Below are 27,980 nucleotides of genomic sequence, written 5' to 3'. Positions count from 1 at the left end.
GAGCAAGTGAGTAGCTAGGCTGGACCCCTTCAAATGACGTCAGTCCATCAGCCTCATGCCTTTGAATTGATGGGGGGAAAGCGCGGCATTTGGGAAGAGGCCCACCATCATCTTAAACTTCCATACCCTTGCCAACCTTTATCTATGACTTGTAGTGTTGGCTTGTGGTCGGCCTCTGAAACTGAATTTGTGTTCATTACATTTTGTCTTCATAATGGGAGACGGCGATAAAGAACCGGACGCGAAGAAACAAAAAATGTCCTCTTTAGCTCAGTTGAAAAAGCTTACAGTTGTCGTGGCAGACACTGGTGACTTTGAAGGTAAGAACAATATTGGTTGTTCCTGGTGCGTTTGCCAAACAGCTGTTTTGCGTATTTATATTTATATATCTGTTTAATTTGTAAGTTACAGTATTTATATGCCATTCGTATAATGTAATGCGTGTGAAGACCTAAATTTTTTAATTATTTTTAATAGAAATGTATCACTGTATAGTGCTTAGTCATGCCAGTACCGAATATGTTAATGTGATTAACTGATTAGCGGCTACTGAGCATAGAGTAAGGCTACTGAGGATAAGTTAGCTTTAATTCCAGGTACTACAGTAACATAACCTTGCCATAAAACTCGGTTAAGTTGGTGAAAGACATTCCTGCAAAAACCGCCTAACACAACTTGGTATTATTCAAGTTCGTTTACGAAACGAAGCGACTTGGACAATAAAACTACTATACTTCTATACTACTATACTACACTAAGCATTTTTATAATATTAATGTTAACCTCACTGTAAACTAAAAATTACAGTGTTCGAGCTTACGAAACATTTTAGAATATTGACGTAACGTAACCTCACTTCACTCGAAAATTATGCTATTACTAAGATTTAACAGCATATTAACAAAAATGTACAACATATAGACTGAGCAGAACTTAGCTCTATCCGCTGGCTCTATCCGGCCGCCCGGGACATGTAGCCATAGTGTACCAACGTTTATACACGCGTGGGTGTAATCTACTGTGGTTATTATTTTAAGTCGTCTTTAATAAGCTCATTTACACTTCAATAACAGAACAAAACTCAGAGTCTAGGATGCCTGAAACGCTAAAAACAAATTTCTACCCTGTACAGTCATAGTGTACCTTAAGTACTCACATGTGGGTGTAAATAGTGTATCAGCTTCGTGGCAACCTACTCTGGTTTTAATTTTAAGGCGCCCTCAATGTGACCATTTATACCTCCATAACAAAATAAGTTGCCAAGTCACTAGATCGGTAGTAATAAACCTCCGTAAAATGAGATTAAGGCAGTGGTATGAATGTGCTGCGGTGGTGATTTCTGAATTGTGGGTTCAAGTGAGACAATGTTCTTTTGTTGCGGTTTGTGAACTGCATTGCATATCAGTGCTGGATCCAGAAGGTTGATAAAATTTAAAAGGGGGGTGGTGTTCAAAAATTGATTTTTTTCTGTTTTGCTTTGAAATTCAATTTTATCTTGTATAAATTTCATTTTGATTCAGTTACTCAACCATCTTTTTCCTTGGATCTGCCTTTGGTTGGTATGTCATTTAAATGTTACTCAACTGTTTGAAAATTAAGGATATAAATTTTCATTAGTCTAGGACAGCCCAGAAAAATGGTAATTTTTTCAATGAATGTGCAACTGGCAGAGTTAACATAAGTTGTGTTTCTGTGTTGGTAGCAATGAAGAAGTACAAGCCGACGGACGCAACAACCAACCCGTCTCTCATCCTGTCCGCGGCTGGCATGCCCCAGTACGCGCACCTTTTGGAGAAGGCAGTTGCATACGGCAAGAAGGCTGGTGGCAAGTAAGTATGCGTGAAACAACTCCTTGACTGCCATTTTGGCGTGAGTTTTAAGTGGACATTCATCCGCGACTTCAGGCACCATAAGAATAGGGGCGTATCACTGTTGATGTATGGACTATGACTGGTAGAGATGGTGGAGCAAGGGGATGGGCCATAACGTAATTCTTCAGAGTACTACCTTCGAGGCATTTCATTGAATTACGTGAAACATTAACTGTCGTGGGCGTTGTCTGGGAGGGGCCATGGGCCCCCTCTAAAACAACCCATTATGTAAAGATCTATCTTTCATAAGCAGCCATATTTATTCAAGAATGTCAGGTTTTAAAAAAGCACTTAAGGGTCTTCAGATAGCCTAAGAATGCATTTGAAAGTATAATATTTTTTAAAGATTTTGTGGGAGAGAAAATGGATGTAAATGCAAGTGGAGCCCAGGACATCGTGGGAGTCAAAACGCCCATCACTGAGGGAGCCTGCTTGAGCTTGCAAAATCATGACTGAAATGGGAATGATGAATGTAATTCTGTGGTGTCCCTCCCCCTGTTAATTCTACAGTTCCCCCCCCCCCCACGGAAAGTTATCCCTACTTGCATGGGAGTATTTAAAACCACTTCCCCCTCTTTTACCGAAATCCAGTCCCTAAGAAACAGGGCTATAAAGTGTGCGTGTGTGTGCGTGTGTGTGTGGAGTCCAAGCGCGACAGAAGTGAATCTTCTTGCTTATTAGGTATTGGTAGAGAGAAATTATTTACATTGAATGATACTTACTGATGAATGATACTTATAAATTTAATTGCACAATTCAGTAATGATTTATCACACAAATAAATAAATTGTAGATACTTTAAACAAAATAAAAGAAAATATAGTAGCGTAAATAGTTAGCCGTTACGAAAACTAAGAAGACAAACACAAGCAGCGTTATGAGAATTCTGTAGCATCACTGCTGTGTCATTTCTACGTCTCCCCTGCTGTCTCCCCTTCCGGCCGTTACAATTAACATATATCATGTTACACTATGTATCTATCTCCCCTTACTGTCTTTTCATTCGATCGCTAGTGCATGCGTTGGAGTAGCGTCGTTGCTGACGCACTCTCCTCCCCTACCTGTTCCCCGACCATGTACTTATTTCTCTCAGGTGACCAGAATTTTCGTTATGCTCAAAAATTGTAGCCCCCTGAATTCAAAACTTTTAGCTCTCAAGAGATCTCCCTCTTCCACAAATCCATGCTACGCCCACGCTGGCTATGGTTACAAATTGTTTGCTACAGCTCCCAGGCTTGCAGACATCACACACAGCTTGTATCACAAGTGGCACGGTGGCAGTGATTGCTGACGTGTCGTGCTCATGTGGTGAGGGTCAACCCTAGTCAGGGTGGTTTGGTTTAAACCACGGTTGAAATCATGTTTAAACAAAGTGATATTTATAAAAAAAAATTTAAAAAATTAAACAAAGTATTTCTTAATAGAATATCTCAATTTTTTTTATTCAAAGGTCTGATTACATTCTAATATAAAAAAAAAAGTTAGCTCATTAATGTTTGTTGTGATTTACAGTCGAGAGCCATTCCACCTAAATTCAGGCAGTTAGCAAGAAAATGTCTGGTCACCATCAGGGATTTGCTTTAAAAAATTACAGTAGTTACAACCATTGGAGACAAGAAGTATGCTAAAAGTATTTCACCTCAAAAATTTAAATGTTCGTGATTGTATGTATTTTTAACTTTGCAATTTGAAAAAAAATTAAAACCAACCTGTTTCATCTAAACATGTTTTTCATTTCGGTTGTTACAAAACATTACATTTATTTTCAAATTCAATTTGAGATTACTTATAATCATTTATGGATTTTATAATTTCCCCCATTGCCTTGTCCCAAAATTTTCAGATGCCAAAATAAAAATCCTTGCACATAGCCGACAAATAAAAATACCAACTAACAATAAATAATGCTCGAAATTCTATTACATTTTGATGAAATAATTTTATTAAATTAAAATTTTGAATGTATGCACATACTATTTGTGAGACAGCGCTTGGAGGTTAACGGGAGCGCAGGCCGCGAGCAGAGCAGCCTTCCACTCCGCGGCTGAGTCGCTCGCGTGGCCATCTTGGCCTTCGAGTTGAGGGCTTGCAAGGGGCGAGGGGAAAACCAGTACAATAGGCAACAGTGTCACTCGAAAAGATCTGCACCCAGCGGGGGGTGGGCTGAGGAAGGGTTTTAAACACACTGTTTGTCCCAAGAGATTGGAGCGATGTACCCTCCTCGTCTGAAAGACAACTCGCAACTGACCGCTTCCTACGGCCAACCCTGTCTATATACATACCAGCGAGTGGTGGCGGATGTAGAGTTTCGACATCCTCTACCATAATATATCAACAAAATTAAGCTTTGGATAAGTGACAATTTTCAATAGGTGAACCATCCACTTAAAATAATTTTGAAGGAACAGGATGTAATGACATCATAAATTAAATCTAGTGCTTCTGTGTTGTGTTTTTATGTTGACTATTTATCCTCTGCAAATCTTAGTTTTTTACACAAGTTTTTCAGTTATTAATTATTGATTTAACATTATTTATTGAGATTTATTCATATGTATGTATCTATGTTGAAGATTCTGGTTGAAATATTTTTTTCTCTGGAGATGCATGATCATGTTGATATAACACCATGTGCTTGCTGTACAGTGGAGGAATTTTGAAGGCAGACTATAACCTTCGCTAGACGTGGCTGATAACCTCACGCCAAGATAAGAGTTCTTGTGGACGGTAAACCCAAGCATGCTGGCTTCGCGTGAGAAGTACTGCATATTCAAGGTCATGCAGTGTACGGAAATAGTTAACAAGCAGATTCGAGTAAATTTGTAAAGTATTCTCTTCAAATTACATTCAAAGAGACTGAATTCTTTAAAGAAATGTTAGTGTGAATAGTTACATTAGAATTGGAATAATCTGAGCCTTGATATTCCAAGATGGGAAAAAAATAAAAATTCCTGAAGTGTGCCAAGTCACACGAACAAGCGGTGAGCGATAATCTAGACCTGGCTCTTGAGTTGGCAACACTACGTCCAAGGTCACGTAGGCAGTGGCAGTCCGTATGCTTGTACGGTGACTGGTTCGCGCTCATTTGTGTTGTTCAGTACAGTGCGTTACTAAAGTAGGCCTACTGTAATTTGAAACTGGATTTTCTTGCTCTTTGTGAGTTATCTTTTGCACAAATGAGTGGAAAGGCCAAGAGAAAAGTTTGTTTCTATTACAGAGAAACTAGAAGCATTGAAGAGATTTGATCAAGGTAAAGCACTCGAGAAGATTACGGTCGACTACGGTGCAGGCAAAACAACCGTAGGAGATTGGCGCCGATACAGAAGCAAAATTAAAAAGTTTTCTTCGGTTGGATGTGTTAACATTTCGTCGTCAAACAGAAAATAATTGAAAAAATCTGATTATGAAAGAACTAGTGAAGCACTTTTTCTTTGGTTTAGTTAACAGCATCAAAGAGGAAGTCTTTTTGGGTCCCATTCTTCAAGAAAATGCTCTGTTTTTCCATAATGAGCTGGAAGAAGGTGAAGAAGATTTCACTGCAAGTGCAAGATGGTTGGACAGATGGAAATAAAAGATATGGTATCAGGCAACTTGAAATATGTGGTGAAATACTGTTTGCAGACTCTGAAGTTGTAGAGAAATTTGCAAGAATTTTTAAAAGATAATTACAAAAGAAAATTTACGTTAGATCAGGTGTATAACCATGACGAAACAGGTCTCAATTATAAAATGTTACCTTCTAAGACCCTTGCCACAAAAGAGTAAAGGCGGCACCAGGTTTTAAAAAATCAAAAGAGAGGGTAACAGTGCTTGCTGCAGCAAATGCAGGTGACCACAAACTGAAGTTAACGGTCAACAGTAAAACTGCCAAGGTACGAGCTTTAAAAAAAAATAACAAAATCTGCATTGCCTGTTATTTACACCAATCAGAAATCAGCATAGATGGACAAAACCATTTTTAAAAAGTGGTTTCTTGAAGAGTTTGAGCCTGAAACAAAAATATTTGAAGAAAAAAATTGCCCATGAAAGCAATTTTGACTCTAGAAACGCAGAGTGTCACTCTGATGAAGAACTCACTTGTGACTGAATCCGAGCTCTTACTTTTGCCAACAAACGTCACTAGTCTGATACAATCCATGGATCAAGGCTTATTAGAAACCATGAAAAAAAGTATCAACGTTATCTGCTAAATCTATGCTGCAAGCAACAGAAGGTGAAGTGACAGTAAGCAATTTTCTTAAGAAAACTATGATGAACTATGTTGTTAATTGGATAGTTGAATCTTGGGATTAAGTGAGGATTGAAACCGTGAACATATCTTAGAACAAAATTTTAAAACCTAGACATGAACAAGACGACCCAAATGACAATTTGCCTTTATTAGAACTCATAAAATATATTACTGGTTGTGAGAACACAGATTTCAGTGAATTTGCTGAGTGGTTGAACAATGATGTGATTGATTCTGCTATTATTGAAATAGTGTCTGAGCCAAGTGAAGTGATGACGAAGATTGTTGTGCTGCTACTGTATCTGTGATGACTCACACAGACAGACTGGCAGCATTGGAGGCAACGCTATGCTACGTGAAGCAACAACCAGAAGCGACCCCGAGTGATACCCTTCTACTTAGACGATGGCGTTGCTCTACTTTGAAGCAGAAGACCTTGGATAGTTTTTTTTTAAGTTGTATATGCTAATGAGTCTTTCTTGTAACACTGTTAATGTAGGTAGTATGTGTCTGTAATTTAAAAATTTACACATTAAATTTGACTTGGTTTTACATATGCAGTTGAAAATTCTGATATTTTCTTTTTTTTCCATGTTATCCGAGATAACCTCAGATTATTGTGACTATACTGTATTTCCACATTGGGAACATATTTTTTTTATAGTTGGTACATGTTGGAGTTATGTCTTTAGACAGTATGCAGAAAGTATTTAATGTGATAACATAAAAGAAAAAGTGTGAATTTGCAAAGCACATCATATAATGTTTATAAACTTGTTTGCGTACTTTATGTGATGGTGTAGGGCTGTGATGGCAGTGCAGATCCTGCGAAGAGTCAAGTCCAGATTGTTGCACGCAGGACTGTTGTAGGTGTCGCTGGTGTGTATTGTCTGGGTTTTACCCTTTTTGCCCCACCACCAGAGAGCCTCGCTGTTCTGCCCTAGGATTTCATTAACGTCTTACGTCCCCGGGCAAATGTCCCCGAGATCCCGATGGATCCCCGCATTTTGTGGTACTTTATTTACCAGCCATCGGAACTCTTAGTTGACTGGTTGAATTACCATCCTACCATATGATCTATTGCACTTAGCTGTTTAGAGTGGTGTTTATAAATACTTACATAGGCTATTTCCTGTTTCTTCCTTTATTATGTAACCCATGTATACCCATCATTTCACCCACATTTTGTGGCAGTAACATCTAGTATCAAAAATTGAAATATTTTAATGCATGTTTAGGTATAAAGTGTTTTTAATATATCTTCCTCTCCCCCATTTTACAATTAATTAATTTATGAATTTAGAATCAGAAACTTTGTTAGATGATAATAGTTTTACAAAATGTTATCTTATCATACAGATATTTGTCAAAAATAAAATTTGGTCAAAATTAATGCTACTACTATTTGGTTATCTATTTAGATAAATCTCATCTGAATTTATGTACAGTTATTCTCGAATCTGCACATTCAGTAATCCAGGATCGATTGAGCTGCTTGTGTTGTAACATTTTCAGGTTGATACCTGTTTCGCAACAGGTTACATATTCATGTTTGTACAATTTTTACAATACTGTGTACATCCATAGCCATAGAGAGGCTTGTTACAACTTGTTCTGAATGTCATTTCACTATCTGTCAATATTTATTTGGTGTTCCCATTACTATTGTAATGACTTTCAATAACCTGGCAAAGTCGCTAATCTGGCACTGCTGTGGTCTTGTACATGGCAGGTTGTAGAGACTTTACTGTATCTTCATCAACCAGTGTGTGCTGGAATGTGATCACATATTGCCATATTTGGGTGGTTAGCAACAGGAAGAACAGGGAAAAGTCAGGCGATTTTTAACAGGGAAAAGTCGGTTAATTTATTTGGTAGTTAGGGATTTTTTTTACTGATGAGGTTACTGAGAAATTGAAGTTTTAGCAGAGACTTGTTTTGATATATACTGGTTTCATGTACCTATACTTTTTTCTTTCTTTCCAACCTGAATCTGTCAGAAAAAAGGTTTTTCTTCCATTCGTTTTTACTCATAAGTGTATCAGCATTCAACCATGCACATTAACTTTAGTGTATTCGACAAAAGAGTGATAAAATAATGTATAGTTGCCTTTTGCAATAGTGATGTATGGTATGCCCATGAGACAATCTTTAAGTTGAATTTTTGATAGTTATTGGCGACTTGTATCAGTGGACAGGGAAATTTATTTCCCAAACCAGGAAAAGTTGGGAAAATTTACCACATGTTTACTAGCTACCCTGCTTAAGATGAAAGAATTTCATTGATCTGCAATGTGTTCTGGAAACTTCCACAGACTATTACTATCTAGTATCAGTACTGCTTGGCTCTATGATGCATTTCATTATTAATAAGTGAACATTCAGGCAGACTAATATTAATAATCATAAAAACCATCAGTGATGCACTGTTTTGTTTGTATTTGTACTGGCATTAGGAAGTTCCGTAGTCATAATAGTTGATGTGTTACTCTTTTGAGTCTGTAAAATAGTGTTGCGTCACACTTGGCAAAGGCTTGAAGGACTATCTTAATATATGTAGCTCCCATTTGCTCCTTTACATAAAATAAACTGCTCACAACTTTAAGTTACAGCGAAAAGAATGTTTGCTACATAAAAAAATATGACTTGGAATGATTAATGAATTATATTAAATCAATAATAATATGTAATCTTTATGGGAGATTCAAGGTTAACCTACATCCTATCTGCCATAGAATATTTGGGACAGTAATTCTAAATCTTTTAAACAATTTTTTTTCCAATAAACAATCCCTAATTACAGTTTTGCCTAGCTTGGGTGTTGCAGACAGTTTAATTTAATTTCTCCCTATGCCACTCCTTATCCAAACCCACAAACATTCATAGAACACAGCTCAAAGTCTATGGAATAATAATATAAATAATTTTGGTTTTATATATATCAGCTCCCCTGAAATATTATTTTTTTTTTTGAAAATCACAAAAAAATGTTAGAAAACAGTCAAATTCAGTAGCTATTTACTAGTTGGGCACAACGCACTATCTCACGAAACTGCAATAAAAGCATATTTTTACCTGCTACAAACTTCAACCAATAAAATAATAGAATCACCATTAAAAGGCTGCTAGTGTGTTCAGTATATTAAAGAGATTGCAATGTAGTCTTGGAAATTTCTGATTCTACAGTTTCTGTGCAGCTAGTCTGTTTTTTATTATAGTACATACTTATGCCCATATAATATTCTACCAAGTCAAAGTATTTTTTAAAAAGTTTAGCATATTGTTTTGAAAATAAAACATCTCTATTATACATTTCAATTAAAAACTTCGCTTATAAATAGGTTAATTACTTCAGCAAGTCCTAAACAAGTTATCGCGCCAAACGTTGGTGCTATATATTACAATTGTCCTTAACCTTACGAAATGTTCTTGAGTGCGTATTACAGATATTTGTAATTACTTATTAGAGAATAGGTTAGAATTGCATGTTTAACTATAGGTTAACTGCAGGGCCACCCATACACATATGGTGGATTTATATAAATGTATATTCCCCCCCCTACACTCCTCCTCCTTGAAATCCTAAAAAAAAAAATCTACAAATCTACAAAAGTGTATCATTACCACCAATAAAAGAGAAGAATTTGAATGCAAACAGCGGGCAAAGTGTTTCTACCCCCGAATACAACAAAAACTGTCTAAAGTGATCAACTTTGACTATGTACATGTAAAACAGTGGCAAATGCAAGAAATGTTTTGGTTGGGGAAGGAGGGGGGTGGGAATAAAAAAATAAAATAAAAAAATGATAACCTAGGTGACATGTGTTGTAACATGGTAACATATTGTCTTCACTGGTATATTTCAAATTTTTTTCATAGTTTCGGGCATCTGCCATTGCTTTCATATATCTATACTATAATAAAACAGTAGTTTTTTTTCTGTCTGTCTGTTTGTACGCGGTGTTCTACAAAACTACTATACAAATTTTAATGGGGTTTTCAAGTTAACTTGAGCGTAGCAGAGAAAGAAATATAAGCTTTATTTCATAAAAATCGGCTCAAGGAAAGAAAAGAAATCTTAATTTTATGGCATACAATATAATCATTATAAGAAGCCATTAAGTTTTGCTATTGTAAGGAACTAAGTAGAGAGTAAGAAAAAATAAATATCTTGACAGTTTTTAGTGTCACCATATTTGTTTCAATTTTCAATACCCTTTTTGTATATTACAATTTAAATTGCAGACAAAATCATGTTTCATAGACACATAAATAGTGAGTGTGTGTCATTTCTCTATGTCCACGAGGTCTCGCCGCGTCAATTTTCTCCTTGGGGCGAACCCATCCGCTTAATTAAATTAAATAAACAGCTTTTATCGTTGAATGATTTATTTCATGAAAATCTGCTCTCATATAGACACTAATGAATCACCAACATTTTCGATAACAATAAATTGTGATATGGCAAAAGTGTTACAACATTGCTCTCTAATCGTTTGGGATGAATGCACGATGGCGAATAAAAAAGCAGTTGAAGCTGTGGACAGGACACTACGGAACATTGGGCGCGATGAATGGCCAGTGGGGAATGTCACACTACTCTTTTCTGGAGATTTCCGGCAAACTCTAACAGTTGTAAGTCGAGGGACTAGAGCCGATGAAATCAAAGCTTCACTGAAGAATTCTTACATCTGGCCTCAAATAAAAAAAACTGCAATTAACAATTAACATGAGAGCACAGCTGGGTGGTAAATCTCATGCGGAAGAATTTGCCGGTGTTCTATTAAAAGTTGGAGAAGGTTCCCTCCCTGAGCAACACGGTCAGGTGATGCTTCCAGAAATACTTGGCAGAGTCGTATCTTCGGAAGACGAACTCATACGTTCGGTATTCGGGGATCTGTCAAACATACATCAGGAACATAAGTGGTTATGTGAACGTGCCATACCCACTCCAAGAAATGACCAAGCTGCTACAATCAATGAAAAAATTTTAAACGAATTGAATGGGGCTGAAGTGGTTTACACATCGTTTAACAGCGTCCTTAATCAGAACGACGACACTAATTATCCAGTTGAGTTTTTGAGTTCTCTCACTGCAAGTGGTCTTCCTGTTCACAAAATTGTTCTCAAAGTCGGTGTTCCAATAATGCTTCTGAGGAACCTTACTCCCCCAAAATTGTGCAATGGAACCCGACTTAAAGTAACTGCTTTACAACGAAATATAATCGAAGCTGAGATTCTTACTGGATGTGGCTTAGGTGAAACTGTTTTCATACCACGCATACCGATCATCCCGAATAACTTCCCGTTCGGGTTCAAGCGCACACAGTTCCCAATAGCAGTTTGTTTTGCGATGACAATAAATAAGTCTCAGGGTCAGAGCCTTAAGGCAGCTGGTGTAGACTTAAGGTCTGATTGTTTTTCCCACGGCCAGATGTATGTGGCTTGCTCGCGGGTCAGTAATGCAGACAATCTTTACATTCTAGCTCAAGACGGAGAAACAGTAAATGTGGTTTACAAAGAAATTTTATGAAGTGTCTTCCCGACATTACATTTGAAAGTAGAAACATATTTACCCAAAATTTAGGTAGTAACATATTTTTATTGCAAAGACTGAACTAGAGGTGAGAAATTTTATCATTTGTGAACATAAGTAAACTACTCCAACTGTTTCAACTGTTATGTTGTAATGTTCAAATTTCTAAATGGTGCAAGATAATACAAAATTCTATGCGGAAAAAGTCGTGGGCAGCAGCTACGTATAGTTATAGGTATAGGGCTATGAATGCTGATTTTTCATATACTGCATGGATGCGAACATGTAAGAATAATCTATCTATCTTACTATAATAAAACAGTAGTTTTTTTCTGTCCGTCTGTCTGTTTATACGCGGTGTTCTACACAACTACTACACAAATTTTAATGGGGTCTTGGGTATAACAGTCAATACTTAATTATTTGCCTTCAATGCAGTTACCTTATTTCACGTCCAGCGAAGCGGGCGGGTTCGGCTAGTGTATTCATAAATAAGTTGTGTAGTTTGGTTGGTGTCTGCCACACTGCTGTTCTGCAGGAGCCCGGCCGCCCAGTTGGAGGCTGTCATCGACAAGTTGTTCGTGCTGTTCGGAGCCGAGATCCTCAAGATCATTCCCGGTAGAGTGTCCACTGAGGTCGATGCCAGGTGGGTAGTACTTCCCAATGTGCGTTGAATGCTTGATGTCCTGCCCTCCGTAAATGTTGAATATCACTGCTTTCCCACAAATTATTTTTTTTTAATTTCAAAATGCATTTAATTACTTTGTAACATGTTTCATTCTAACCATTTCAATTAGAGGCTTAGCATAATACAAAGGTTTTTAATTAAAATGAATTGGAAATGTGTACTTTGATATATAACATTTAATTTTATCTTAATAAGTTTTCTTGTGAAAGTAATAATTGACAAAGAAGAATGTTAACCATGACCAAAACATGATTTAATGTTTGAAAGTGTTTATAATTATGGCTTCAACCAGTTGAGTTCTGAACTTTTTGTAACCATTTTCTCTTTCTTAACAATAGTAACAAAACAATTCATTTATCTATAGCAATTTGTAATTTGAACCAGAGATTTGTAGAAAAAAAAAGCATTTCTAAGATTTTTCTAGTAACATAAGAGATATTGTGTAGTAGTCCCAGAAGAATATTTATTTTCATTGTATGTAAGAAAAACTTTAATTGCATACTAAAGACACCCACATTTGTCCTAATAGCTTTACGAAAATGCTCATAAAACTTAATAGTTCATACAGATTATTTATTTGTACGTATGTATTTATAACATGTTATATTACAAGTTGCTTGTTCTGTGTGTGATCCAGCTGAAGACCAATTAATTTTGGCTGAATTCAGAAATACAGATGATGTGTGAAGGGTTTGGTTTGTAGGAGTGATAAATCTTGTTTATGGTATTGTTTAGTGGTGCAGCTAACAATGCTACAAGCTGTTAGCAAGTGTGTTGTCATTGTGATAAGATAGCAGCGTTCAGCCATCTTGTTGACCTTGAATTCACAAATATCTCTTAACGGCAAACTGCAATCAATGGAGTATAAATACACAGTTCCCGCTGTAGCCAGAATCTAAATCAAGAAATAGAAACATATAAAGCAAGAGCAATAAATGAAAAAATCTGGTACTACATAGACGAAGATCACTTACTCTCTAAGAAACAATTCAAGATATTTTTAGAAAAAAAAAGTATCTCAGAATGGATAAATGAGTTACAAGTGAAAGATGGCAATTATAATATAAAAAATTATATAACAAACTTCACACATTGGTATAATACAAAAGTAAATGTTAATAACTCCATTATCTCCCTTATTACTGGACATGGCCAGCTTCGATATTACTTAAAAAACTATTTAAACAAGATAGAGGATGATACATGCCAGTGTAACGCGGGTGTTCAAGATACTTACCATCTCCTATTTCACTGCACATTATTTCAGGAAGAAAGAAAAGAATTGACTGACAAGCTACAAGAACACTGTGAACAATGGCCCCTACAGAACAAGGAACTTTATGATGAAGAAATTTTTCCGTTTATAAATAGATTTATGATAACGGTATATACTATAGTTAAAACCCTAAATGATGATCTGGATGATTAGTTACATACTTTCCAATTAGTGGTATAAATCAATTATTTTATAAGGATTTATGTTTTACAATTTATAATACTACATTGTTATATGAGTAAAGTTACATCAACAATACATAATTGTCAATTTTATACTAACTATTTTATACATGTTTTAATTTCAATAGGTTTTCTTTTTAAAGTGTTAGTGCTTGTTGTGTATTGTTGTGTATTATTAGCATTATCAGATTTCATAATTAGTACCATATTGTACAACAATAATAGATAATTGTTAAATCTATATTATTAACTATCTATATGCTACAAGATTTTAATAGACATTTTAAAGTTTTAGTTTGTTGTGTGTTGTTGTGTAATGTCAGTGTAGTTAAAGTTATAATCAGAATTATATTTCTAAAAGATTATGTAAGACCAATAATTTTAACTGTTGATGTAACTGTGACAGTGGCTGGTAATTAACATAATATCAGCCACTGCCACATTGAGGGGTTGGTCACCAGGCGGTAGCCTCCCAGTGGTTCCCCGTGGAAACCGACCATCTAGTTTCCAGATGATCGGGCCAAATACCGCCTTCCGATCTGGATGAACTGTCCTTCAAACACTCACCCAGATGGGACCTCAGGGTATTTCCAAGCCGATACAATAAATATAACATTTGTATACCTATAAATACTATAACTTCTTTTTTATGGCAGATATTATGGTTTCAATAAGCAAATTAACAATAGAAATATTAAACGCAATACATTAACACCCCGGTAGGGCCATTAGGCTAAGAGGGGTTCCGCGAAATTCTTTCATGTATGTAGCCAGTAGGGCAGTGGCGCTGCAGGTCAGGTAACCGGGCCTAAAAACGGGCTGTAAACTGCACGGCGAGGTTTCCCCTTTAGCCTTGCAGTCGGTGGAGATACTGAGGCAACCCCCAGGTGCCTCCAGCCTGGGCACTGTAGTTGCCATTTTCCAGCTGGGGTTGACGGCGGTCGTCGCCCGACGAGTGCAGACGCATCTGGGCCTTAACCGGCTGTAAACCCGTCGGGCCGAGGTATGGCGGGTCGGAGGGTTTTCCGAGGCGATGAGGACACCTCTCGTGGCTGCACTCTGAAGCGCGGTGGTCTGGTCAAACTACCGGCGAACAGTCTGCCGACAAGACCAAAAGTTGGTCGTAGTACGGGGAGAATCCACCATGTTTGAATGGTGCCCCGCTGAGGTTTCCTCTAAGGCCCAGGATTCTTGTTGGGTAGGACTCGTACTTGGGAGTGGTGCCCCGAGTGCTTTAGGGGTAGGTACCAGGGCTCCCTAGCCCTTTGAAGTGCTGACATGATGAGCGACAAGGACAGCTCCGGTTACCAGCCTGGACAGCTGGCAGAGGTTGGGTAGGCCTCCACTGGACCACGGGTTTGCTGGGTGATTGAGGAGTCCCAGTGTGATGCGGGAGACTGGGGTAGGCGCCAGAAGTGATGACAACTCCAGAGGGCTAAGGGAGCATCCAACTTTCTGGTCAGCTGAGTGGGGTAGGGGGCTGGATGTGGTGCATATGCTGGGATGGGTAGCCTCAGTCTCTTTGCATAGCCAAAAGCTCTAACACTCCTCCTGGTTGCGTATGCGGCGTATCCGCATCCATGCCCATGGGGGCCCCAGGCGGTAGGGCCAATAGGCTAAGAGCGCTGGGTTAAGAAAGAAAAGGGGGGAAACCCTGTTTGTGACATTGTAGCCAGTAGGGTTGCAAAATTTATGATAATAATATCTCAAAAAAATATATTTTGCCAGCTAAACCTTACAAATTTTCCTGAATGCAGTTGTTTATCAGTTATGATCAGTTTTATGGTGTGCATAGATATTCGTGATTTGTTTGTTTAAAGTATTGTGTTATAAAAATGTCTTGAACACATTATGTTGTTAGTTGGATTAACATATGTATTTATTATGATTATGTTTATATATTCTAACTGTGCTATATTTTGGGGTTTATTTCACTCCTTTTCAGTATTTTTTTAAATAAGCTTCTGAAACAATTTTGAACATTTATTTGTTGCTACAGTAGTGTTAGGATATCCCGAAGGCGGGCAGGCAGTGGCTCAGTTATGAAATTGTTTGACTTCTACCAAGTTTATTTTCATATATTCGGTCAACATTTCTTGGAATTTTGTCAGTTGGGAACTCCAGGAAACATGCACTGTGGCGCACTATTGAAGTAAAATGTTCACAGGATTTTATTTTTGCAGCCAATCGGGACGAAACATGTCTTTGTGTAAAATTTTCACTCCAAAAACGTATGGAGTACTTATTTAGCCTTGTAAAACTGACCTTGTAAAAGAGTTGTGATATTGTGAATGGTCGGCTGAGCTAAGGTACCACGTCACCCTAACAGAGGTCATCAGTTGTCACTTGACCATCATACCGTCCTGTCGCGTCATTTGTAGTTCAACAAATGTGGATGGTATTTTGATAGATACTTTTAATGTGCACTGGTTAGGGCCAATCCTTTTTTTATGGTACCTTTTTTTTGAAGTGAAAACTTCTTTAGTCACGTTGAGCGATTTTTGGTAGGGGCAAAACTTACGGGTTCGCGTCACCGACATGCTAGTGACGTGTTGCGCCAGACTGGCGACGCGCAGCGGCCTGTGTACATGGGTAAGATCTTGTGAGTTCGCGTCACCGACATGCTGTAGTAGCAGTACAGTGAAGTTAAATTGACCGTGTTCAGCTATTTTCTTTTGTTTATTTATTTACGTAGTGAATGTTGATTATTTGTGGATATAAGTATATAGTTTTTTTATTTTTAAAGGATAAAACTTAATTTATTCTATTTTTTTTAAAGGTTATAAGTTTTTATTTTATTTTTCAAGGGAATTTTAACGCTATGTGTGGTATATATTGCGAGAATTGGCTATTTTTTAGTAGGTAGTTAAGGTGAGGTTATGTTTTTCTTTTGTTTATTTATTTAAGTAGTGTATTTCTTCAAATGTCAGGTTATTGACTTATGAGAGGTAATGTTGATTATTTGTGGATTTAAGTTCTTTTTTTGAATTTGTTTGGTTAGTTTTCATTTGAAAATTCGACCCCAGGCGATGGTGGTTTATGTACCATATCGGTTTTGATCGAGCATCGAAGCTTGTATTATCTTAAGATGAATACCTAGACAGTATTGGTATGTAATTTTACAACCCTGTTTGGTGAAGGATAAATTAATAACAATTAAGAACTCTTCCATTTATTCATATTAACTTTTGAGTGTGAAAAGACTAATCTCAAATTTAAACAACACTGTCTCTTGATTACACCATTCAAGTGTTTTTTATTTATTTGGTTTTTGTGACATTCCTACCAACACCTGAATAGTCTTTAATGGTAAGCACCATACACAAATACATCTTCATGAACAATGACGATGTCACTAACATTAACTTACACACAGAAGTACGTAATTACCAAAAAATACTATCTACTGGGCAACTTAAGACAGACAAAAACTAGATTTCTGGAAGAGGTCTCATTATGAATAACATTATGAGCCATTACACTTATCTCATTTCTGTAAAATTTATTTCAGTATTATTTCAGTTTTTGCCAATTTTTAAACAGCAAATGTGGGCAAAATGGATATGTTTTATGAAAACTTCTAAGTGTGAAAAACTTAGTGCACAGTACTGTTATATGTATGGGCAGGTACAGGAAGCCTTATAAAATTATTAGGGTCACTAATCAGACCCATAGGGATGAAAAGAATTGCACTCATGGGCGTGTGAAATAGGAGCCCGTGTGGTATGTGTCGCTCACCCGTGTTTAGACTTTGTAGACACAGCTGGATAGTGGCCAGTTGAATGGCTGGGATGCAAACATGTCAGAGCGAGTGTGCATTCTTCCCTGTGTGTCCACGTTTATGGAAGTCAACTCTTTAACTGCATCGTCGGAACGCATCTCAAGTTCACGAAGTATTGCCTACTTTTGTCAAATAGGGTTTGTTTTGCTCCACTGTGTTGCCCTCTGTAAAATGGATACCTTGAAGTGGCAATTCGTTTTTCTCCATAGAAAAGCCTGTTTTGTATTTCTCTGTATTTTTACCAGCAACTGCTGACTGATTTTTCAACATTTGTAAGTAATTTTTTTTCAGCAGCAAAAGAGTTGAAAAGAGACAAGTTTGCCTCCTCAGAGAGCTGGGACTACGTCGCGTGGTGTTGTGTGCAGGTTGTCGTTCGACAAGACTGCGAGCGTGGAGAAGGCCCGCAAGCTGGTGAAGATGTACGAGGAGATGGGCGTGGACAAGGAACGCATCTTGATAAAGCTTGCGTCAACGTGGGAGGGCATTCAAGCTGCAAAGTAAGTACTGTGGAGTCTTCTCTTCTGTGCTCGTGCCTGGAATTTGTTCACTATTTATTACAATTTGTAAAAATTTTCACTAAGTTTTTTATTTTACATTCAAATTTAAAGTTTGAAATAATTAGAAAACTTTCTAAGTCTTATTGGTTGAAATTTAACTTCTATGAATTTGAAATGGCCAAGAAGAAAAAAATGATGTATTTTTAAGTTTGGCTACAGAGGATAATAATACACATACAACACAGAAATTTAGAACGTCAGGCTTGTTCACTCGAAAATAAATTGTAGTATATTTGCCAATTTTCTGGCTTATGTACATTTATCTCATTTTTTTCTTAAGTTTAACTTCTTTGAAGCTGGTCAATATCAGAACAGTGAGACTTTTTGAAGGTTTTTTTGTCTGTTACAATTGTGAACTCCCATTGAAGGTGAATTTGTACCACATTTCAGCTATCAAATTACTTGTTTAAATGCAGTGAAATTCATATTTCAACAGCAGTGCTCGATAGAATGTTTTCATTATAGCACACTACAATTACTTGTATGCTTGTATACTTGCAAACTTCAACGTGTGTTTCAATCATTTGTGTACCCTACAAATTTCATATTTCTTTATCTGTAAATTTTCACTTGTAATGCATAAAGTCACCATGCACCCATCTTTATTTGTATACAGTAAGGTTTTTTTTAAAAAAATTAGTCTTTGTTTTGTATACTAACACTTATTTTCTAATTATTAATTGCATTAATTAAGGACCTATTTTATAAAGTTATTGATTTAGTAGTAGTGTCCTCAGTGTAGTAGTCTTTGGTTAAATTAATAATATAAGGGCACATTTGGCCTTCATTACTATGGCACAACAAACAACCAGTGCAAGTACCAGATAATCGAGCTCTGAATGTTCAGATTATTTTAGAGGGAAGAAATTGTTTTAGTCAATGATTATATTTGCATGAACATCAAAACATACAAATACAAAACAGCAGACAAACACTGAAGTGCCAAATTACTATAGTCGACTATTGTATGGAAAGGTGCTTAGTGATAGAATTTATGCATTTGACAAATCATTCCTGTGACTGTTGATGTATTTGTGTGTTACACACAGGAATAGTTGATGCAAAACATACACAGACTAAATATTAAATGAAGAACAGTGATGCTACTTATTCTTGTGATTCTAAACTTGAAGTGGAATTTTTGTAGCAATAAATATTTTATAATATGCTTGTTTATATATTTTGGTGCCTAATCAAATTTTTTTATTGTGACCATATTGATGTTTACATCATTTCGTAAACTATTTCAATGTATAAGAATTAAGAAAAATGGCAGTGTAATCTTTGGCTACTAAAACAATATGCATGGTCATAAATGGAATGAAAAAGTAGGCGAATATCCAAAATTTTCTATTCTGGTTCAGTTTCATTGCCATCCAAAAACCAAAATTCTTTACTTTAATTTTTGGGATTCCAAGTCTTACCAGCCATTTATAGCATTCAGCGAGGTAAGATCACAAATTTCCACAAGTATGTTTTCTTGCAGTTTTCTTAAGATAATGATGACCTACTGCAAAGTAAAATAACAAAAAAAACCCATAAAAACTAACCTTTTTCTGAGTCATTATGAATGCATAGCATGGCTCATGCAGACAATATTTGGTGACAGAAAAAAAAAAATGTGATGGACCATGAATTTGTTAAAATACTAAAATAACTATGTAATACCGCACAAATTTCACACAACTTTTTTTATTAATTCATTATAACATTTAAAATTGTCTACCACAACAACTCTCTCAAACATCAAAACACAAAAATAATTTTCAATTTTCGACATGTAATAAAGATTAAAAGCAAGTTTGTAAAATACAGTCTACCAGCTGATAGAAACTAAACTTCGTTCTTGAAACATTACTACCAATCTGTAGGGAAAAAATCTATGCTGGTAATGGTAAAAAAGGATAATTTTACGGAAAAAATGTGTGGTTATATTTTTACCCAAAATTTTGAGGGCGGAGCACTACCCTCGGGAAATTTCCAACTGCCGTCCCGGTGTAAGGTGAAGGGTGCGGCTCTCGTTGCAGGGAGCTGGAGGAGAAGCACGGCATACACTGCAACCTGACGCTGCTGTTCTCCTTCGCGCAGGCCGTGGCTTGCGCGGAGGCGGGCGTCACCCTCATCTCCCCGTTCGTCGGCCGCATCCTGGACTGGCACGTGGCCAACACGGGCACCAAGTCCTTCCAGCCGCAGGAGGACCCCGGCGTCGTCTCCGTCTCCAAGATATACAACTACTACAAGAAGTTCCACTACAAAACTGTGGTGATGGGCGCGTCCTTCAGGAACACAGGCAAGTCAGCTGCGTACTGACTCAAGACCTGAGCGTAGGCAAATATTGTAATAGGAACAATACGGGAAACTGGTAAATAAAACGAGACAAGTGATGCCAGCGAACCTGGCGGTGTGGAGTGTACCTACGTTTTAAGTGCGTTTAAAATCGGTTTCCAGTAGTGGCAGCTAGCGGCGTGGAGTGTAACTATAGCTTGAAAGCAGTGCAGTAAGGTATCTCTGCTTTGCCAATGCTAATTGGTCAGAGGTTTTCCATAGTATCCTATCACAAAATTTGCTGTCTGCCAACTTAAAACTAGAATTTTTTTTTTTTTGACTTGGCAAGTAGGGTGTGTTTTAAATTAGTGGCACTTTGAGCAAAAATATCTGAAATGGATTACTTAGTTCCTGCATTTTTCTAATGGGTCTGTAAAATAGGGCATTGCGATATTTCAAGTAGTTCACTGGTAGTTATTGACATGAAGAATTTTTATGTTTTTATCATTTGAGCAAACTTAAGTAATATAACTTAAATAAATGTAGCACAAGGATTCTCCTTTGTTAATAGTGTTGTCAGAAGAGGCATTTGGTTAGAGAGTAATATATATTTTACCATTAAAATTAGTTTTTGGATATATTTGTTCTTCAGCCAGTATTAAAGAGAGATTCTGATGGTGAAGCATAAAAAATGAGGATGGACAAGTAGGGAGATAATTTTACAACTAAATTTATAATGTACAGATTACTGTAATTGAAAGGTACTCATTGAAGAATATAAATGTAATAAGTAGATCCATAGTGCTCAACTAATAAAAATCCTGGTGAGGATTTTAATGTTTATGTTGATTTATTTTTGTAATTTGTAAACTTTTTTCATACCTGATAGCTGTTGTGATTTCAATTGTGGCATTATGGTTTGCTATCTTATTTATACCAATGTTGTATTTTCGTAACTGTTTATTACTATTGTTATAGTTCAAACAACATAGAAGAGTTACTATACAGTATTATGTCAAGGAAAAACACTTTTATCACTAAGTAATATAGTCTTACAGGAATTCTTTTTATTTTCATTTTATTTAAATGATTTGTATTTAATATTAAATGGTTAAGAAAAAATCACAGACTTGCTAAGAAATTTTAAAATAAGATTTTATAGCTCTCACAAATGTGTTGTGTGTTGGAAACAAATTTTTTTTTCATGGGCTTTGTTTGATGTGCACAAATAAAAAGTAGACACAGATTAATGATGGGACTAGTTGGTTATTAAAAGATTTCTTATTGTAGCATTTGTGTAATGCACACATTATATTTGTGTTTATACATATTTATAAAATAAGTTCTATACTTGATTGCAAAAATTATACTTTTGAACATTCATACTTACTGTCATTTTAAATCATGTAAAAAGGATACTAGTTACCAAACCATAAAGTTTGTACTAGGGATGGGTCGGTACCGGTTCTCGGTTCTCAGCATTTTAACCGGCACCAAGAACCGCAGCTAAAATGTCGGTGCCGGTACCGGTACCGGCAGTATAGCAAAACCCTTTACGAAAATAGTCCTTCACTATAACTTAACTGCAGCATGAAATGGCTCAACTCACGTCCAAACCACATATGAATTATTTTTTTGGACTTCCGTGGAATAATATTCATCTCTAACTATAAAATAAATAACACGTGAAAATATTTAATGTTCTCGCCACATCTGTAAACAAAGTACGTTTTACAATCAAAACATAACAGTTGAAAGTGCCATAGATGTAGTTCATAGAGGTGTGCAACTCTATGACGTGCCTCAGCAGAGATGTGAGAACAGAAAGACGCCATGTTTGTTTCAATTTGTTTTTAAAAATAGGCAGTTAATTGAGTCTTTGACACGTAAGTAAGGGTGACTGGTGTATTGCAAATTCCACAGAATATTTGTTTAATATAATTAATGATTGATTAAAAATTTTCCGTAATAATTTTTGGCGTTATAAAATTTTATGCATTTTTTTGTGCAGTGCTTTGGAATGTAAGTTCACTGCATCTGCAGCCATCTAGTGTAATGGCTAGTAACTTTCTCATTTAGACAAACGGGATTTTTTTGAAGGGGGAAGTTACAAAATGCTTGTTGACACTTGTAAAGTATAATTATTCTGGCCAAATAGAGCAAATTGTGTAAGAAATGGCATCAGAAGTGTGGCAGTAATTTACTGTTGACTGTGCAAACATACTGAATTCAATGTAGGCAATAAGTTTGATGGACAATTTAATATTCTAATTCTTTGAAAGTTCACCATCATTGTATTTATTTCCATTATTGTAACTTTTTCTTTTTATTCCTATGTTTTAAAGTAGGGTTTAATTAATATAGTAAATTTTAGTTTTATTAAGGTTGGTGTGTTTACTGTAGCTTGAAAACTATACTAAACCTTTTAATTTGCTTTGATAGCCTCTTTAAAGACTGAATCATTATGCCAATGCATTTCTTTGTAAGCATACAATAAAAAACATTGAGGACAGAACAATACAAACAAATTATTATTTTCAGTGTTATAAACAGTAAATTGTTGAAGTTGTAAGTATGGACACATGCTTTTTAGTAGCCAAAACAGTAAATAGTTTATTACTTAAAACACCTCATAAATAATGTGTGAATAATATTTATTTTATTTTTTTAAGTCAGAACCGAGGAACCGAGAACCGAGAACCGATTTTTAAGAACCGGTACCGAACCGAGAACTGGGAAAAAACAGGAATTGACCCATCACTAGTTTGTACTAATCTTAAAACACCATTACCATTGTGAAAATTCTGAACCTTAAAATATTGGTTCCCCAACTTTGAAAACATTACAGTCAGTCTGAAATAACATTTCCATTTGGTAATGTAATTAAAAAAATGTAACAGTAGCAAACTCTTGAAATATGTTCTTGCAGACTTTGCTGCTCAGACTGCTGAAAGTCATCGTTTGTGTGTGAATGTTTACTGTAACTCTCATAACACTAGTAAGGGTGGTTGAAGTAATGTAGTATAAAGCCAATGGTATAATAAATAGCCTAAAGTTTGAGTTCATTTCTGACCAATAAGTGATAGTATTGAGTAATTTTCATTTTGTATACATTTTAACTAAGGGCCAATTGCAGGCTGATATTAGGTTTGAATTTGAATATTTGCAAAAAAAATTAAAATAAAATAAAAAAAGTGAATTATTGTTATACCAACCTAGTTAACTATCTAATATATTTTTTTTTTCTTTTTTACCAACCTAGTCCAAACTTTAGCAGTAAATTCCATTTTTGTTACTTACATCACAAGGAAATGAAGCTTCATACTTCCCCCCCAGCTTTTGGTATTTTTATGAGTGCTAAGAAAATTACACTTTGCCAGTGATGAAAGTGCGATATTTGGATCACACAACCCCTCCCCCCCCTACATTGAAAAGCCATGTTGAATGTGATTCCTTAAATTGGGATTGGGCGTGTGTGTTCCAGGCGAGATCCTGGCACTGGCCGGGTGCGACCTCCTCACCATCTCACCCAAGCTGCTGGAGGAGCTGGACTCCAGCACCACACCCGTCCCGCAGATACTCAGTGATAAGATAGGTATGTCTCTGGTTGCTGCTGGAGCGCACTTTCCAGACTTCCAAGTTGGTGCACACGTAAAGGAAACACCGTACTCAGGAAGGAAATAGGGGACACAGTAGAATCTCAATGATATGTTCCTGTTTCATACGTTTTCCCGTGTCATACGCAGATTAATTTTGGTCCCGCCAAAAGTACTATGTTTACAATGGTTTACTTGCCCGGAACATACACTGATAAAATCATTAATTTCCCGTTTCGTACATTTTTACTAAGTGGAAAAGTCCCAAAATTCACAAATGTTTTTTTTTTTTTTTACATTCCTCCTTACAAACTACGGTTTAATGCTTTTATTTGGAAAAATGTCTATTGTTTACCTATGCAAACGTAAGAAAATAAATAATTGTGCACAATTTTCGTAAAACGAGTATTAAAAATTCATGGCATGAGGCCTATTCAATACTTAAGGCAGCATGGCAATGCTGCATAATGCACAAGTTCCTTTAAGCTCCAAGGTTGGTTAGTCTGCTACTGCTTAAAGGAATGACAGACGTCTTGCCTGTGGATTGTGCTTTGTGATTTTGTTTTTCTGTAAGAAGACGGTGCAATGATTGCAGAAGCTTTACGGTAGCAATCATCTACGCCTGCTGAAAATTAAAAAAAAAAAAAAAAAAAGCTCAGGATACGAACACTCGTGATTTGGGCAGAAAAACTCGTGGAAAATCGTAAGCACGAATGTAGGCGGAATTGGTTTTGCGTGATAAGAGTTATTGCAATACAAATTTCATTTAAAAGGTGAGAATTTGTAGTGTGTACAGTGTTTTCTCGCATAATCATTGCACATTTTATTCTAATATCAAGTTAGAAAAGTTGGGTTGCGATGATTATGCGGGAGGAAAAAATTTTGTTAGGTAAAGTTATTCATAAAGACAAAACCTGCTCATGGAAAGGACTTTTATTTAAAAAAAGGTGGAGTATACAAGACCACGCCAAACCATTTATATTAATACATTAGAGTTCCGTTATAGCGAGGTGTCACGGTTTCGGGTTTGATCCTCGTTATAACCGTGTCCTCGCTATAACCGAATTGGACAGATTTTGGCCCCCAAAAAATTAAAAGTAACCGAAAATAGCATATAAATTGTGTTTAAACCTGTATAATTGGAAAATAACAGGTTGTATTAACGAAGTCTTAATTTCTGTGAGCAGATGTTTGATTTCTCTTTAAAACGATACCCCACAAGCACGTATGCGATCACCGATTGCGTCAAAATAACCAGAATACCCTACCACGCCACATAAGTATAGCATCTCAGCCCGCGGCCGACGCAGCAGTGTCCTTCTATCTATCGTCAACGCGGGCTGTCTGCTTGCAGCCATGTTGGTTCGAGATGTTGCTAACAGGTGGTGCTAGTGTAGCGCGACGATTTAATTCCTTACAAAAAAGCAGGAGTGCGGCTGCGGCAACGCACGTACGCCTCAAACGAAATAGTCGCTTGAAAAAAAATACTTTTTTCATTTAAAGAAACCTGTAAACCTTTTTAGAAAATAAATTTGGGATTAAACTCAAACCATCACAACCCCTTTCCCGGACAGATTCTCCAACAACTGACCGAAACAAAAGTTACAAGAAAACTGTCCGAGCGATTCGGGAATAAATACGGTAGTGCCTACTATTTGTCAGATAGTAAAATAAATAACGTGACGTTTTTGTAAACGTGTCACGACTGAAATAATTTCAATGCGATCAATTAGCAACAAGTATAAAGACGGCTCTGACTTTTTTTGGCCTAACATAGTTATAAACAATGTTGTTATTTGTAGGGATGGTATAACGGTTCGTTATATACAAAAATAAACAGATGTTGCGTCAATTGTAATTTTGTTGTTTTTATTTTTTCATACTAGGATGCATAGACAAAATGAACCCAATGTTTCATTCACTCGTTTCACACGTACATCTGCCCGTCGAAAACTGCTGGTAGCTCGCACGAGGAAAATTAACGACAAATAATATTCTTCAGTAGTCTTTGACTGCAAGTACACGAAATTAGTGCGGCCTTAAACATGACCGCACCCGGCGAAAACGAATTTCGCCCCGAGCCAAAACGCCTACGAAGGTGGCCGTAATTTCTAATTATGTCCGAATGAAATATAACAAATAATTAGGTTAATTTAAGAATAGGCCTGGCTCCGACCACCAACGTGAAATTATCTCTTCAAATGCTTCTACATCATCTGCGAGAAGCCACCGAACGCGACCTACTGGTGCAGCGATCGGCAGACGACTGGTGAAATCCTGCCACTGTCTCCTCCACGCAGGGAGTAGACATCACATGACCTCTCGGCACAGTGCTCAGACAATGACTGAATTTTACAGCCTTCCTTCTTCGTGCGGGCAGTGTCCTGGGCTCGCTGACGTAATTTTCATCCAATCACGGCGCATAGCAACAGAAGCTTCCACGAAATGCTTACTTCTGTTCCCACGACGCAGCGATTTTGTCTCTTTCTCACACTCCAGTGACCGTGACTCACATGCTTAGCGGGTGAAACAAAGCCTCAGTCGTGGAAAAAACGAAGGAGAATTACGTCAGCATGCTGTCTCACACAAAGAGGCCAGCAAAAAATTACGAGAAAAATAAACTTGTGAATTTTAAAAATAAAAACAATAAACCCGGAGAATTTCGTTCTTTCAAAAACTTTGAAATGAAACCACTTTACCTCAATTGAAAACCTAACCTGAATTTTGACAAAAAAAATTTATAATGATTATTGCTCGATGGCATGGGGAAGGCTGTAATCTGGGTTGTTACAATTTAAAAGTAATGCGAGGCTTTTAACCAGCAACAAATATTTGTGGTAATGGAAACACCCACAAATGGTCTAATTTTAAAAGAGAAAACTGAAAAAATAGCGCATAACATGACATCATTTTAATGATTTTTTTATGTAGCAACAGATCTTTACTATTTCCCTGTTAATAAATTTTTATCATCCAGTCCCTTGAAAAAGTCTTAACAGGGTTTTACTGTATTTCTTTCAAAAATGTTGATAAAAACATGTTGTATATCTTGATAGCAGTCATAATTTGGTGTGTATATAATACAAAATCCTTTATTTTTGATGTTTTGTGAGTTAAAGCAGCATTTTAAATTAATTTCACAATAATGATATATTTTGCAATCACATTGCGTCATTTGCTTTGTTGTTCCAGCTCGGAAGCTGGACATAGAGAAGCACCCCATGGACGAAGCCAGATTCCGCTGGGAGATGAACGAAGACCAGATGGCCACAGACAAATTGTCCGAAGGCATCCGGAAGTTCGCAGCGGATGCTCGCAAATTGGAGGCGACACTCAAAGAGATGCTCTCAAAAGCCTGATTGGAGGGGGAAATGGATGCAATGTGTACAAGGTGTTGCAACGGACATTCCATTGTTTTGTGTTTAAAGTCCTCTGAATGTTCGTGTTAGTAGTCATCTGCCACTCTCGACAGTTACTACTTAACATTCTTAAAAACAGTCGACTATCAGATGATTAGAAGCAGATGGCAGTAGTTATTTGTTACAAAGGATATGGTACATTAACAAAGTATGAAAATCAAGGACTTCCAAGTACAATGAATGATGAACCTTGCCCTTATGTGGTGAGACTGTCTTCCATAAGTTTTCTGCATAGAACTCATGTGTAATATTGGACCAAGCCAAAGTCATGTAGATTACATAGTAGTCTGTGACTATCATGTTGGTTAAGTGTTGTTCAGCTGACATAATGTGCTTGACCCAGTTTGCCTTGTAATTGTTCATCAGTGAACTACTACACCAAGTAATGGCCAGGTGCATTAAATAACTATGGTAATTGTGCAGATGTATTAGATGGGAAATAGTTGAGAGAGTTTGGGATGGGAAATAATTTTATTTTGGTGCTATGAATTTTGATGTCTTATTTTATGTACAATTTTAGAATTTTTGGTTTACTTCATTTTAAAATAATAAATGTTGATTTATTCTTTTCCACAGAT

General features: G+C 36.6%; 1 protein-coding gene across 1 annotated transcript; it reads left to right on the top strand.

Moving 5' to 3' along the window:
• Positions 1–4: 4 nt before the first annotated feature.
• LOC134536743 (transaldolase) lies at positions 5–27,975 on the top strand. The gene is made up of 7 exons (XM_063376649.1): positions 5–320; positions 1,703–1,829; positions 12,177–12,284; positions 17,931–18,062; positions 20,150–20,412; positions 23,872–23,982; positions 27,176–27,975. The coding sequence occupies exons 1-7, from the start codon at positions 215–217 to the stop codon at positions 27,340–27,342; spliced, it is 1,014 nt and encodes a 337-aa protein (XP_063232719.1). The 5' UTR covers positions 5–214; the 3' UTR covers positions 27,343–27,975.
• Positions 27,976–27,980: the final 5 nt, after the last annotated feature.

The sequence above is a fragment of the Bacillus rossius genome, chromosome 11 (genome assembly GCF_032445375.1).
Source record: "Bacillus rossius redtenbacheri isolate Brsri chromosome 11, Brsri_v3, whole genome shotgun sequence".
Lineage (NCBI taxonomy): Eukaryota > Metazoa > Arthropoda > Insecta > Phasmatodea > Bacillidae > Bacillus > Bacillus rossius.
Note: the sequence above shows the minus strand (reverse complement) of the source record. Positions and strands in the feature narration are given on the sequence as shown.